The sequence below is a fragment of the Megascapheus bottae genome, chromosome 1, assembly GCF_031878675.1.
Source record: "Megascapheus bottae isolate mThoBot1 chromosome 1, mThoBot2.hap1, whole genome shotgun sequence".
NCBI lineage: Eukaryota > Metazoa > Chordata > Mammalia > Rodentia > Geomyidae > Megascapheus > Megascapheus bottae.
Genome location: NC_143509.1, coordinates 42,406,650 through 42,422,511, shown reverse-complemented (window position 1 = coordinate 42,422,511; position 15,862 = coordinate 42,406,650). Strand labels below are relative to the sequence as shown.

Genomic DNA, 15,862 nt, shown 5'->3' with positions numbered 1-15,862 from the left:
TCCTAACTATTCAAAAGGCTGCAATCTCAGGATTGTGGTTCAAAACTAGCCCAGACTGAAAAGTCTGAAGGAATTTTATCTCTAAGCAGCAAAAAGCTGGAAGTAGACGTGTGCTTCAAGGGATAGACCACCAGCCTTGAGAAAAAAGCTACAGAACAGTACCCAGGCCCTGAGTTCAAACTTCAGTACACACACACACACACACACACACACACACACACACACACACACTTGCAAACCTCAAATTAAGCATATTTTATAATTTGAAATGAAAACTATGTGGTTTCTTACTTTCAGATACTTAGATTTTTTTTTCTTTTTCTTTTCCCCTCCCTCCCTCCCTCCCTCCCTTCCTCCCTCCCTCCCTCCTTTCCTTCCTTCCTTCCCCCTCACCAACGTCTCTCTCTATATATGTGTTTTCTCAAGGATGATATAGGAAGCCTGGGCAAGTTGTTGATGCAGAGTCCTTTCAGCATCTGGACAATTCACAAGGATCGTTATAAAATGAAGGATTTTATCAGATTTAAGCCCAGCCAGAGGCAAATCTATCTGTTTGAAAATGGAATCGCATTTTGTAAGATTCGAATGGAGCCAGGTGATCCTGGATTATCTCCCCATTACAGCTTTAAGAAGTTCATGAGGGTAAGTGGGTCCCATATACCTGGGGATCACCATCATGGAAGTGGGGAGACAGAGGGAGGGAGGAAAGAGGAAGGGAGAGCACAAGAGAAGCTAAAGCTTACAGAGGTGATGGAACATAACAATAGAGCTAGAATCCACACCCAGGCTCCAGATTCAGGACTTGTATCAATCCCATCTCGGGGTGGGGCTGGGGCTGGCAAAGGTAGAAAAAGGACTGTTTGGTATCCTGTCTGGATAGACTCCAGGCTGAGCAGAATGGGACTGGTAATTACAGCACAGGCTGGATTTTATTTTAGAATTATTTACTCTTCTCAGCTGTGTCCATGTAGAACTGTGGAGAGTAGCCTGACTCTCTTAGGTCTCTAACTCCTGTGTTCACCTAGTTCTTGAGATTAAAATTGTTAATATTTATTTATAGTCATCTTTATTTACATTTCGTGTGTGTGTGTGTGTGTGTGTGTGTGTGTGTGTGTGTGTGTACTGGACCTTGAACTTAGGGGTTGGGTGCTGTCCCTTAGCTTTTTTCACTCAAGGCTGGAGCTCCACTGCTTGAGTCACAGCTCCACTTTTGGCTTTCTGGTGGTTAATTGGCAACAAGAGTCTCCTGGTCTTTCTTGCCCAGGCTGGTGGCTTGGAACTGTGATCCTCAGATTGAGTAGGTAGGATTACAGATGTGAGCTACTAGCAACTATTTATATTTCCTTATAGGTTGATGGCTACAGCTTTTTTTTTTTTAACAGAAAGCGTATTCTATTAGCTTCTAAGACACACAAGACAGGCTATGCATCAGACTATGCTGTTGGAGCCACTAACAGAGGAAAACAAAACATTTGGGAGAAGAAAGGACATCTCAAGAGTAAAAAGGATTAGAGTAGCTGAGCATTTTAATATTAGGAAATGGAAATGGTATTCCAGGGCTGGAGGAAGCTCAGGTAGTAGAGTATCTGCTTGGCAAGTGCAAAGGCATGAGTTCAAATTCCAGTACAAGTAAAGAAGGAGGAAGAGAAGAAGGAGGAGGAGGAGGAAGGCAGGAGGAATAGATTGGTAATATTGAAAAGTTTCTTCTTTATTATAGTTGGTGACACTTTCGATTCGCCTACTTGGAAGGGGGAGCAATAAAAAGTTTGAAATTGCCAATCGAAATGGACATGAGAAATACATCCTCCAGGTAGGCCTTTGCCTTTCCCGTGGCAGTGAGCTATGCTTTTCCGGTTGCATTTCCTCACTTGACAGGGTCTTCTGCTTCCGCACTCCAAAGTGAGAGTACAACAAAAGCCCTGTGCAGTGGGTGCTCAGGAAAATCGGATACTCATAGAATTGTCTTCTCTGTAATTGCAGGCTGCTTCCAAAGAAATCAGAGATTGCTGGTTTTCAGAAATAAGTCGGTTACTGATGGAGCAACAAAACAATATGAAAAGTATGTCACCTCTGGAGCTTTGCAAGAGGTCATTAAAGAATGATTTTCCAGGAATGTAACTGTGGTTACATTTTCTCAGACTCTGGATACACCTGTGCTTGCTTTAAATGGAGTGAGGAGAGAGAGAGAGAGAGAGAGAGAGAGAGAGAGAGAGAGAGAGAGAGAGAGAGAGAGAGAGAGAGAGAGAGAGAGAGAGAGAGAGAGACAGGCAATGCATCTCTTTTAGTTTTATATATCTCACACTTTCTCAGTCAAAAACTCAAAGGAAATTCACCAGAGAAAATGTTAGCAGGTATTCTAATTTACAATGATATCTTTCAGAAGATATACTATTTTTTTCACAACTTGAAATATCTTTAACTTACCATAAAATTCAGTCTCTTAAGATATACAATTCAGTGAAGTTTACAATGTTGTTTGATCATCCCCACTCCAATTTGAATTCTAAATCTGAAACATTTTATAGTTTCTATTAAAAAAAAACCCTGTACCATAGTAGATATTGGTGGCTTATGCTAGTTATCATAGATACTCAGGAGGCTGAAATTTGGAAGATCTTGGTTCAAAGTAATTCCAGGCAGAAAAGTCCATGAAATTTTATCTCTAAAATAACCTAAAAGTAAGTTGGAGGCATTGCTCAAGTGGCAGAGTACCAGGTTAGCAAGCAAGCCAAGCACATCTGAAACTGAATTCAAACCCTAGTACTAATAAATAAAATCATGTACCAATTTGTAGGCACTTCATCTTATACTCCTACCTTAGCTGTTGCTAACCATGAAGCTTCCTAGCTCCATTAGATTCTAGACTTTTTCTATAAATGAAATCAGAAAAAAATGTGTCTTTTTTTTCTAGATATATTCACCTTAAGTTTTATTCATATTTATCAAAGAGACTGTTTATCAGTATATTTTTCTAAATTACAGCTTAGTGTATGGATGTATCACTGACTTAGCCTATTTTGTGTGGTGGATTATTTATGTATTTATTTTTATTGTCAGTTCTGAGGCTTGAACTCAGGGCCTAGGCACTGTCCCTGAGCTTGCTCAAGACTAGTGCTCTACCACTTGAGTCATGGCACCACTTTTGGCTTTTTCTCTGTATGTGATACTGAGGAATCAAACCCAGGGCTTCATGCATGCTAGGCAAGCACTCTATCACTAAGCCACACTTGTGGCCCCTGGGTCATTTATAAAGAAGAGAAATTATTGGCTCACAGTTTTGGAGATTTACAGGTCCTAGATTAAGAGACCAGCTTCTGTCAAGGGTTTTCTCTGCATCATGTGACAGAAAGCAGAGAGGAAATGAGGTAAAAGGAAGAAAAGAAATGGGGAAAGAGACAGAGAAAGAGAGACAGACAGAAGTGGGAGAGGAAGAATACACATGAGTATGTGTGCAAAGGAAGTCCATTCTTGTAATAACAGCCCTAGCCCCATAATAATAGCATGAATCCATTATGAGGGCAGTGTCCTCATGATATAAATTTCTCCCACTAGAATTCACTTTTCCATACAGGAACATTGTGAGTACACAGTTAAATGATAACAACCACATTTGCCCTTTCCATTCCTCAATTTGGTAATATTATTTAGATTATTTTTACTTTTAGATAAAATAATGATGCTGTGGATATTTGTGTACAATATATTTTTTCTGTATTGGGGTTTGAACCCAGGGCCTCTTTGCTTGGCTGGTACTTTAGGACTTGAGCCATGTTCTCCACCTCAATTTTTGCTGCTTATTTTGGAGATGGAATCTAGCAAAGTTTCCTATTGAAGCTGGTCTTGTACCACAATCTTCCAGATCTCAGCCTTTGGAATAGCTGGGATTATAGGTGTGAACCACTGGTACCAACATGTGTACAAGGTTTATACATCAGTCTTCTCAATTCCAATTTTCTTGGGTATGTAAGTAGAAGTTCTGGGCCTTCTGGAAACCCTAATTACCTTTCTGAGGAATTCCCAAACTGTGTCATTTCAAATTCACATCAGCAATGTATGAAGGTCCAAATTCACATCAGCAATGTCTGAAGGTCCCATTTTCTGCACTGCCTCCAACAGTCATTACTTCCTGTTGTAGTTGTTACTGCTTTTGTTGCCATTCTAGTATGCAAAACTGTGTTTGGACTTGCATTTCTCTTATGGCTAATGATGTTGAACATCTTTTCAGGCACTTACTTGCCCTCAATATATTTTCATAGAAAAACTATGTCCTACAATGTTGATATGTAAGAATGATTCAAATATACTAGGACTTCTGTCAAGTATGAATTGCAAGTATGTATTTTTTCATTGTGTACATTGCTTTTACTTCCTTAATGGTGTTTTCAAAACAGAAAAAATTTCCTTTTAATTTTTGATGAAGACCAACTATAATTTTTCTTTGGTTGACTGGGGTTTTTTTGTTTTGTTTTGTTTTGGTCGTGGGACTTGAACTCAGCCTGGGCGATGTCCCTGAGCTCTTCAACTCAAGGCTACCGCCCTACCCTTGAGTCAAGCCCCACTTCCCGTTTTCTAGAGGTTAATTGGAGATAAGAGGCTCAGGTCCTTTTGTGCCCGAGCTGGCTTTGAACCTTGATCATTATATCTCAGCCTCTTGAGTAGCTAGGATTACAGGTGTGAACCACCGCGCCCGGCTTGGTAGACAGTATTTTTCTTATTTGAGAAATCTTTGCCAGACGAAGGCCACCACCCCACAGCGGACGAGGACTGCTATTCAGAGGGCGCTTGTCCACCATGACCACCACTGGGCCATGGCACGGCTGGAGAGGGGTTCCGGGGAAGCTGCCAGCACAGACCAGAAGCCACAGGTCTTTGTGTTAGCTGGCAATGCTGGAGAAGGAGTCATGACCTCAGACCTTGCAGGAGTGGTTAAACGATTAGGGCGAGATGGTGGGCTATCAGCATGCTTCTGTACATCGGGGGAGTAACAACTCCACAATTCTGCTTCACATTACCTAAATGATTTGCATAGAATATCCATCTCAGCAAGATGTGCTTCGGACCAGGGTGAAGACCACAGATATTGTGGAAAACCATTTCACCTTCCAAGAACTAGTTCAAGATGTTTGATGTAGGTGGCCAAAGAGCAGAATGGAAAAAAATGGAATCTGCTTGACAGCATGTGTAACAACAAATGGTTTACAGGTACTTAGCATTCTCTTCCTCAACAACAAAGACCTTTTTGAGGAAAAAATTAAATAGAGTCCATTAACAATCTGTTATCCGGAATATGCAGGTTCTAATACAGATGAAGATGCACCTGCTTACATACAGGGCCAGTTTGAAGATCTGAACAAAAGAAAGATACCAAGGAGATACACACTCACTTTCCCTGTGCCACCGACACTAAGAATGTATGGTGTGCTTTGGATGCTGTTACAGATGTCATCGTTAAAAACAACCTAAAGGCATGTGGACCTCATTTAAAAAGAGTAGAGGCTAGTAAAAGTTACTACAGTGTAGAGTGTTGAAACTAGACATCTTTTGCTGTCTCTCAAGACAGCTGCAAGCATGACAGGGCCAGGGAATGGCAAGCAACATGCAGAATCTTAGCGTACCTTTAAAAAAAAATGACATGAGATGCTCAAGTCAGAATTGGAATTGGAACAACTTTAAAGTATGATTGAATCATCAAAGCATCATTTTGGCGTCTGTAATCACAAATGGTTAGGGTGTATATGAAGTTGAGGTGCTGCATTCCAGAACTTAAATATGTAGCTTACTTTTTTTCCCTCTTAACACATCACTACTATTTCATTTCGATAGTTTTTTTATCCAGAAAATAATAACTACTAAGTCTTACTTCTTTGTTTGCAAAAAAAGTTTATTAAAATTCAAAGAATCTTAACTATGCATATTATGTGACCAGCTCACCTTAAAAATATTCCTCTTAGTAGGAACTCTTTGTTTTTAACTCTTGGTATAGTCAAGATAGAATATTTCCACAATTCTTAAAATTTCCAGCTATTATAGCAATAAATATATCACTTTTTTGGATTAAATTAGTTACTATCCTATTCACAGTACCATGATGGTTTCTAAACAGTAGTGACACTAAAAAGCTCTACAATAAGATTCTAGCTCTCTAAGCTTCCAGTCAAAGATTAACTTTGTTTATGCTAATTACCAAATTATTAGGTGAATGTTATTGTATGATAAAGCCAGCTTCCTGGTTATAGACACATCCAGGGCAGCTGTTAATTAGAAATACAAATTGCTAAATTCTGAACAGAACCAGTGACTTTGCTGCTACTTAGCTTTTAAATAGATCACTTTGATTCTTGCGTGGTTGTCTCAATCATAGGGAGTTTTATACAAGGTGCCTGAGCATTATTTTCCATCTTCGTGACCTTTTTCATGGGGAGACATCAAAAGTATATTAACAGTGCATGCTTTACTTTGTAAATGTGGTGCCAAATCCCTTTTTGCCATTATTTTTATGTAGTAATGTTCACTGTAGCAGTAATCTGTGGTCAGTACATTCTTTTGCCCAAAACTTGCATTTGGGGACTTTTTTCCACTTAGACATATACAGATTTTAATCTGCTGTACTTGGCAACAGTATTAAAGTGGTGAGTAAAGAGTCCAGGATTGGTCCTGGACTTTGTAACCAGTCTTTTCTGGAAATACTATCTTCTATTTCTCATTGCCCCCACTGAGAGTGCTTTGACGTCTTAGGAATGGGTATAAGTAGAAGGGTGTTCAGAAAGTCTAAGGAAGCCTTAGTATAATAGGATTGAATCTTGATCTGGGACTGAGTTTTTATTTCTTCTTTAAATGACATGCAGTCAAAATCCATCTCCCAGACTTACCTTTTGCTTATGTGGAGAGCTGTATCTTCACTCAGCCTGAAGATCCTTTGTACGTTGTGAAACAAATGAGTGAACCACTGGGAGAAAGCAAATGCAGGGTGCACTATGAGTATGTTGTATCAGTAGCTTGAGCAGTGCCTTTTAGTGTACAATCATTTTAGATTGGAATTTTTTTATATGATCCTCTACTTGTTAAGAAAAAAGATAGGTGGTCATCAAGGCTGCTTCACAAAGTAAGCCACAACAGTTCAAAGTCTTTGTTGGTAGGTTTTCAAAGAAGTTCTTACTTTTAGAGAATCATGACTGTGTAGATGGTATAACTGTATTTATATCTAACTTTTCTTCTTTCAGTACTAGGGTTTAAATTTAGGGTCTCCTGCTTGCTACTTGAGCCATGCCTCCAGTCAAAAACAGGGGTAGGAAAACTGGAGCTGAAAGAATGAAAATTAGTAGCTTTGATCAGGGTTTGATAGAATGCCCACAATATAATTCTACTCATTTTGAATACATCTTTTCCTTATTGTATTCTTTAATATAGAATCATCTGGAAATTGCTGAAATACTGTTTTTATAATTTTTCTGTAATCTGGGTTTAATGGGATGATATTGATAATGTAAAATAACAGATAAAGTTAATTTTACTTTACAATGCATTTTTCCTTAGCATATACCTTTTGCTTTTGAGTATATGTAAGTCCCTTTGGTTAGGGGGTGGGGTTGTTTTTTCGTTGGATGGTTTTTTGTTTGGGTTAGTTTGTGCTTGCCCTATGAGTTGAGCCTGGGTCCGCTGTCCCTGAGCTCTGTGTGTGTGTGTGTGTGTGTGTGTGTGTGTGTGTGTGTGTGTGTGCCAATACTGGGGCTAGAACCTAGGGTCTGGGTGCTGTCCCTGAGCTTCTTTATTTATTTTTGTGGGTCATGGGACTTGAACTCGGCCTGGGCATTGTTCCTAAGCTCTTCAGCTCAAGGCTACAACCCTACCCCTGGGCGTGGACACTGTCCCTGAGCTCTTCAGCTCAAGTCTACCATCCTACCTTTGTGCCAAGCCCCACTTCCCATTTTCTAAGGCTTAATTGGAGATAACAGTCTTGGGTCCTTTTGTGCCTGGGCTGGCTTTGAACCTTGGTCCTCAGATCTGAGCCTCCTGAGTAACCAGGATTACAGGTGTGAGCCACCATGCCCAGCTCCTGAGCTTCTTTTGACTCAAGGCTAGCACTCTACCATTTGAGCCACAGCATCACTTCCAGCTTTTTCTGGGTAGTTTATTAAGGTAAGAGTCACAGACTTTCCTGCTGAGGCTGGCTCCAAACTACAGTCCTCAGATCTCAGCCTCCTAAGCAGCTAGGATTACAGATGTCAGTCACCAGTGCCTGGCCTTGAGTTAATTCTTGAATACCAATTTTCACCATCTTTTCAGGCTGTAGGTTCTCTCCCCCCTTCCTTCCTTCCTTCCTTCCTTCCTTCCTTCCTTCCTTCCTTCCTTCCTTCCTTCCTTCCTTCCTTCTTCTTTCCTTCCTTCCTTTCTTTTTGTCAGGGCCTGAGCACTGTCCTTGGGATTTCTCAAGGCTAGAGCTCTGCCACTTGGGCCACAGCACCACTTCCTGCTTTTTCTATGTATGTGGTACAGAGCAATTGAACCCAGATCGTCATGCATGCTAGGCAAGCACTCTACTACTAGGCCACACACCCGGCCCCAGGCTGTAAGTTTTCAAGGCTGCCTCCAGAGATGAAGGAGGAAGACAGGAAGACAGGACAAGTTGAAACACTCACATTGCTCAAAACATGCCATTTTTTTTCTGAGAAAAAAAATTCTATTCAGATGTCTGCAAACCTTTAATTTGGGTGTTTTAAAAAAATTCTTGATGACTTCTCCCAAGTGTCCCCCCCCCACCTCCATGCTCACATAGAAAAGCAAGTTTTTAGAGGTTCCCCTCTCCCACTATTTTCATTGTGATGCCTTAATTTTAATTACTGAAGCTTCTTTGTGTAAATTTTTTACCCTCTTTTTTTTCCAATTGATTTTCCTAACAGCAGAGATAATTAACAAGAAGAATCTCATTAAGAATTCTAATGAGTCTTAATGTTGCCATTGTTGCCTAATATTACTAGGATTGAAACATCTACCTCAGCAAAAATGTCTCTCCTGTTGCGCAGGCCGCAGTGTTTGCTGAGAAAATTTGTGTGAAGATGAAAAGATAATCTTTATCTTCAGAGACAGGAATACATTCATCCCCACTTGTTCCCTTCTCTGATCTGAAGCTAGAGAGGAGGGTGGGGGAGAGGGTGCATGTGTGCGCATGTGTGTGTGTGTATGTGTAGGGGGCAGGGTAGAGAATGGGTGGGTGGCTAAGAGTTTCCACATCCTAAAGTGTGGGAAAAGATAACTGAGAAGTGTAGCGGAAATCTACAACCTCATTTTGTTCAAACCACAAAGTGACAGAAGTTTTTGGTGTAAATGGTAGGCCTCTGCCAGGGTATAATAAATAAAACTATATAGATGATTTTAACAGGAAAATGAGGTAAACTGATTTACTTTTGTCTTTCAACAACTAAATACTTGACTAAATTAAGGATGTTAGGGTAAGTCTGAGTGTCTTGAGCCTCTAAGACAGAAAGATGTGACAGGTCTTCCACCCTCCACCCTCCCACCCCCACCCCCCAAATTCTAATCACATGACTGCTCTAGAAACCCCCTACAGTGATGTCTCAAAATGTAGCTTAGGGACCTATCCCTGAGTGACTTAAAGGAGTTTACAGATCTCTCCTCAAACTATGAAACTCAGTTACTAATGCTAGTGCCTGTGGATATGCATTTTAGCTTGTTAAAGGGACAAAGACCTTATACCACAAAGTTTTAAAAAGCTTTATTGAGATATACCTATGTAATAAATTTGCACACCTTTAGAGGAGACAACTTGTTCTCTTTCTTCTCCTCCTCCTCCTCCTTCTCCTTCTCCTTCTCCTTCTCCTTCTCCTTCTCCTTCTCCTTCTCCTTCTCCTTCTCCTTCTCCTTCTCCTTCTCCTTCTCCTTCTCCTTCTCCTTCTCCTTCTCCTTCTCCTTCTCCTTCTCCTTCTCCTTCTCCTTCTCCTTCTCCTTCTCCTTCTCCTTCTCCTTCTCCTTCTCCTTCTTCTTCTTCTTCTTCTTCTTCTTCTTCTTCTTCTTCTTCTTCTTCTTCTCCGATACTGTGAATCAAGCTCAGACATGCTAAAGACATCTTCTGCCTCTGAACTCCATCTCCAACCTCTATTAACTTGTACCATCTGTGCATACCTACGACCACATCACACATTCTAGACTTACTCACCCTATCAACTCATCCGTTCCCTCATGCCTTTTTTTTTTTTTTTGGTCATGGGGCTTGAACTCTGAGTCTGGGCACTGTCCCTGAGCTCTTCAGCTCAAGGCGAGTGCTCTACCACTTGAGCCACAACACCACTTCCTGTTTCTGATGGTTAATTGGAGATAAGAGACTCAGAGTCTTTCTTGCCTGGGCTGGCTTTGAACCATGGTCTTCAGATCTCAGCCTCCTGAGTAGCTAGGATTACAGGCATGAGCCACTGGTGTCTGGCTCCCTCATTCCCTTTGTATCTCTTTTCTGCTGCCTCATTTTTTTTTTACCCCCAAATGATCAGCAATTGCTGTCATTATAGATTAATGTTGTACATTTACTTGAATTCCATAAAGAGACTCATATACCGTATTATTTTTGTGCCAGTCTTGGGGCTTGAACTCAGAGTCTGGGCACTGTCCCTGAGCTTTTGTACTCAAGACTAGTGCTCTACCAATTGAGCCACAGCTTTGTTTCTGGCTTTTTTGGTGGTTAATTGGAAATAAGTGTCTCATTGCATTTGATACCAGAGCTGGTTTCAAACTTTGATCCTTAGATCTCAGCCTCCTGAGTAGCTAGGATTGTAGGCATGAGCCATTAGTATCCAGCTTAGCATATTGTTTTTCTAATCTTGTCAGCCTAATTACCTGTTCTGAGATTTAGCTGTTTCTTAAAAAAAATATATTATTGTAAGGTGATGTCGTTACCATTAAACAAGTAAGGTAATAAGTACATTTCTTTTCAACCAGTGTTAACTCCTCCCTCATTTTCTTCTGCTTTCCCTCCCCCAACTCCCTTCCTCCTCAAGTTGTAAAGTTAATTTCCAACCTAGTGTCCAGTGAGTGAGCATCACTGTTGCTATGATTCATCCTCTGTCCCACTCGTTCTGTGATTTCCCCTTTCCTTCCCCAAATCAGAAAAACTTACATACAAGACGAAGGGTACAAAAATCCAAAGCAGTGACCATGGGGAATAAACCAAAGGAGAAAAAAAATGAAAGACAAAAGAAATAGCTGCAAACAATCATTAGAAAAACAAAAAAAAAGCAACAACCATAAAACCCCTTTCCATGATGGGCCTTTTGAGTAGCATCATTTTATATGGTTACATAGAAACGGCTATGGGACTATTGTGAACTTCTCCTAGGACTATGCTAGGCATCTACTAATTCTTTTAAATGAGGGAAACCATGGAATCTATGTTCCTTTGGGTCTGGCTTACTTCACTTAATATGATTGTTTTTCTAAGTCTTTCCATTTCCTTTTGAGAAATGATGCCATTCTTTCTGATGGAAGCATTGTGTATATATATATATCATATTTTCTTGATCCATTCATCTACTGAGGGGCATCTGGGTTGATTCCATATCTTAGCTATCATAAATAATGCTTTAATGGATTGTTGTGTTGGTAGCTTTAGTGTGGCCTTGTTGGTGATCTTTAGGGTAAATGCTCAGGAGTAGGATTGCTGGGTCATAGGGGAGCTCTATGTTTATTCTTTTTTTGGGGGGGTAGGGCTTGCACTCAGGGCCTGAGTGCTATCCCCAAGCCTGTTTGTGCTCAAGGCTAGTGCTCTACCACTTGAGCCACAGCACCACTTCCAGCTTTTGAGTGATTAATTGGAGATAAAGAGTCTCACAGGGACTTTTCTGCCTGTGCTGGCTTCAAACTTCTGTCCTCATATCTTAGCCTCCTGAGTAACTAGGATTACAGGTGTGAGCCACCATGCCTGGCTCTATGCACCTTTTCTTGTACACTTTAAATAATTTCTAGATTACTTATAATACTGAATACAATAGAAAAGATATATAAACAGTTGTGCTGTATGGTTTAGAGAATAATGACAAAAAACTGTACATTTTCATTACTGTATCTTTTTTCAACTATTTTCCACCTGCCGTTCGTTGAATCCTCACATGGACAGAGTGACTATATATTTTAGAATATGATTATCAATTTATATAAAAGAAAAAATCTTGTGAAATTTGATTGGGATTATGTAAAAATCTATAAATCAATTTTATGATCTAGGGATGATTTGGCTTCTTTTAATAATATTGAGATGAGTATATAATGAAAACTTGAACTGGATCTCCCTTGGTCCGTAGAAAAAACACACATGTATTAGGAGAACATATAGTGATTTGTTTAGAAACTCAAGCACATTTCCCAAGATGGACACATTTCCTCAAGGCCTGACCCTCTTTAGTTTGTCAATGGAATGTAAAGTCTAGGTAAGAAGCAGAACCAGACTCTAGCATGGAATTTAGATAAAAAGCAAAATTCTGCTAAACTGGAGAGCAAGCCTGGAGACAGTTAACCTCATCTTTTAACAAATATACAAACAGAAGGAATGCCACTCCACAGAACTGAGCTCCTGAACCTGGTGCCCCAAGCAGGATTTGATGAAATACTACCACAAAGGGTACAGTGAGGCTCTAAGAATTCAGAGAGGACCCCCAAGGAACTGTGTGGCTGAGTGAGGACCATGACCCTGGGCCAGACCCTGTGAGGAGATGAGACTAACAGGGTACAAACTGAAGTGTTCAAGAGCCAAACTATGGTGGCTCACACCTATAATCCTAGCTATTCAGGAGGCTGGGATCTGAAGATCATGGATCAAAGCCAGCCTGGGCAGAAAAATCTGTGAAACACTTATCTCCAAAAAGATAAAAGTTTTTTTTTTAAATCAGCAAAAAAAAGGGGCCGGGAGTTTGGCCTAGTGGTAGTGTGCTTGCTTAGCATGCACGAAGACCTGGGTTCAATTCCTCAGTACCACATACATAGCAAAAAGCCGGAAGTGGTGCTGAGGCTCAAGTGGTAGAGTGCTAGCCTTGAGAAAGTCCAAGGACAGTGCTCAAGCCCTGAGCCCAAGCCCAGGACTGGCAAAAAAAAAAAAAAGCAAAAAAAATCCAGAAATGGAGTTGCAGCTCAAGTGCTAGAGTAGTAGCCTTGAGCAAAAAAGCAAAGGCACAAAGTGCAGGCCCTGAGTTCAAGCCCCAATTCCAGCACAAAAAAAAAGGGATGGCTTTCAAGCCATGGAGGGGAGGTGATACCCAAGGTTCCAAGATCAGGAATGTCAGGAATATGGCATTTTACATCTAACACTTTACACTCTTTATCACCCCAGTTCATTCTTTTTTCTTTTCTTTTTTTCCCATATATTTTTTATTGTAATTCATAGAAGGGTTACATTATATTCACCAGATAGAAGGTGCGTGACTTCACAAACATTGATACCCTTTCTCATGTCTTAGTCCCCATTTCCCTACCCCCACTGCCACTCCTCATCTTGTTTTCCCTTCTTCCCTATTTGATTTCAAATAACCAAATACGCATATATACAATATATCAGATAACAAGGTAAAATACTGTAACAATATGAGATAACCAAGGGACAGCAAAAGAGATGAGAGACAACATAGTACATTAAGGACAACAATCACTCATTATATTGTGAGGCCTAAATTAAGTTTGATGAACTTCAGTAAAAAGTTATTTTTAAGCAGCCTCCAAGCGTCACTGGTTTCTAAGGCACAGAGGACCAAGCTGGAGCTTGCTAATAAATGGCTCTTTGTTGCTTGCATTGGTCGTGGTCTCTGGTGGTCTTTCAGGGGGATTTTGAACATTGGTGCATTGGCCTGGAATCCCCTTGTAAGCCCTCCCAGATGCCTGATCAGAGAGCCAGAAGGGAATGGCTGGTAAGTAAGAACAATTGTCATTTTATCTTCTTTGGCGCCAGGTTTCTGTTTTGGTTTTGTGTCTGCCTGCAAGCTGGGTTACTGGATTGGCAAGAAGTCCTGGTGGACGCGCTATAGGACAGCCAACAGGGCTAGCGGGACACGTCCCTTGCGCCCCACTGGGGGACTATTGCGTCCGTCTCTTGTGGTCTGATAGTCCCACCTAGACTGTCTTAGTGGTACGTGGAATCCCCACTTGGAGGGATGTGGAAGCCTCTCGGCCTGACAGTCTGGGCACGCATGCAGTCTGTCTAAGTGTTTTGTCTCCTTGTGTGGTTGTCTTATGTCACATTAATTCTTTTTAATTGTAGAGAAAAACTAACAGCTAAATCCTGGAGACAGTAGCCTTACAACTGACCCATGCTCTCCTGAGTGACCTGGGAGAGCAGCAAAGGGAGGTGGATCCTTTCACCCCTTGAGGATCCAGGACAGGTCTAGGAACTTAGAAGGCCCTTCTCTTTGGGATATCTTGAGTTGTTCCACCGTAACAAACCCCCAGAAGCGATGGCTGGCTCGCTCCCTGAGTCTTATTCTGTCCCTTCTATTTTCAGCCTGTTTAGTTTGTGAATTATTCTATTTAGAAATAGGACAGACTCAGACTACTCCTTTTTCTCTTTTGACTGACAACTTCAAGGACGTAAAGAGAAGGGCACATAATTTGAGTGTGGAAATTAGAAAAAGTAAATTAGTTACACTTTGCAGTGAGGAATGGCCCTCCTTTGAAGTTGGATGGCCAGATGAGGGAACTTTTGATCTCCCCCTTGGTTAAAACACTTTCTGCCCCCCAGTTTTTGTCTTGGCCATCCACACTGCGCAAGCACTTCTTCATTCTTTCAGTGTGTATCGTGTGCCTAATTGATTTTGTTTCAGCATGTGCTTTGTTCTGTCTTGCATATAACTCTTTACAGGATAAACTTGTTACTTTTTGCTCTGTATAAATGCCTCACATTTGGGGTCAGATGGCCTTGGCCAGCCAGCTGCCAGAGAACAGAAGTCTCCACAGGGGAGGCGCCCCCTGAGAGTTTTCAGGGCCCTGACTGCTGCCGGGCATGCCATCAAAATTTGGGGTTACTTAAAGGTCTCCGCTTCTCTGTCTTGTTTTGTTAGATGTTTTTTGTCTTGTCCGATTTTGTTTTCAAAATTGGTACCAGTCCTAACTATGGATTCTTGTTTTTTGTGTCTTTGTCACTAAGCACTTGAAAAAGTTTCAGCCCCACTGGGTAGGACTCGAGCCTAGTATGGCTTCTCCCACTCAGCTGCAATTGAGGCAGGCAAGGCAGCTGCAAGCCTAGTCTAGTTTCCTTTTTCCTAACAACCTGGCTGAAGTGACATTCTGGAGACAATTGGTGGCAGGACACAGGCATCAGTCTCAGTTCCCCCAGGTTTGAATTTGGTCCTGTAAAGGCTGAAGGGTTAAGTGTTTAAGCAAATATCAATTTTAAAGAAAATTAGAAATGGGTTTCTGAACAAAGTTTGGAAGTGAAGTTGTCTTAAATGTTTCTTTCAAGAAAGAGAAAAAAGGAAAATTAGGACTACCAAAATGATTGCTTAATTGCTATTTCAGTTTGCTCTTGTAAGTTTCTTTATAGCAATTTCCAGCTGGCCCATGGAAAAGGATAACAGATCCTTACTCAGACGTAATTTTGGCCCTTACCAAGTCCCAGGTAAGATCATGCTTAGAGACTATTTCTATGATTGACTACCTTGTTGCTTCTAATTGGTGTAAAGTGGCCTTTTGTAGAACTCATTGATCTGAAAACTGCAGTTCTGAGCCAGCCCGGGCAAAGCAAAGTCCCTGTGAGATTGTGGTGTCTAATCTAGCAGCAGAGTGCTAGAGTTGCTTTGGAGCTCAAAGTGGCAGAGTGCTAGCCTTGAGCTGGAAAGCTGAGCGACAGTGCCCAGGCCCTGAGTTCAGAAACCAACCAAGT

The 15,862-nt window shown here is 41.1% G+C and overlaps 1 protein-coding gene and 1 pseudogene across 3 annotated transcripts in view; both read left to right on the top strand.

Moving 5' to 3' along the window:
• Mcf2l2 (MCF.2 cell line derived transforming sequence-like 2) overlaps nucleotides 1-15,862 on the top strand; it is a 213,837-nt gene that overhangs the window by 178,383 nt on the left and 19,592 nt on the right. For all 3 annotated transcript variants that reach the window (XM_090342731.1, XM_090342741.1, XM_090342725.1), the window contains 3 exons: nucleotides 427-642; nucleotides 1,718-1,810; nucleotides 1,981-2,059. In XM_090342731.1, coding sequence (XP_090198857.1) covers nucleotides 427-642; nucleotides 1,718-1,810; nucleotides 1,981-2,059 — 388 coding nt within the window. The remainder of the gene's footprint in view (nucleotides 1-426; nucleotides 643-1,717; nucleotides 1,811-1,980; nucleotides 2,060-15,862) is intronic.
• On the top strand, nucleotides 4,986-5,642 carry LOC150069000 (guanine nucleotide-binding protein G(i) subunit alpha-3 pseudogene; annotated as a pseudogene).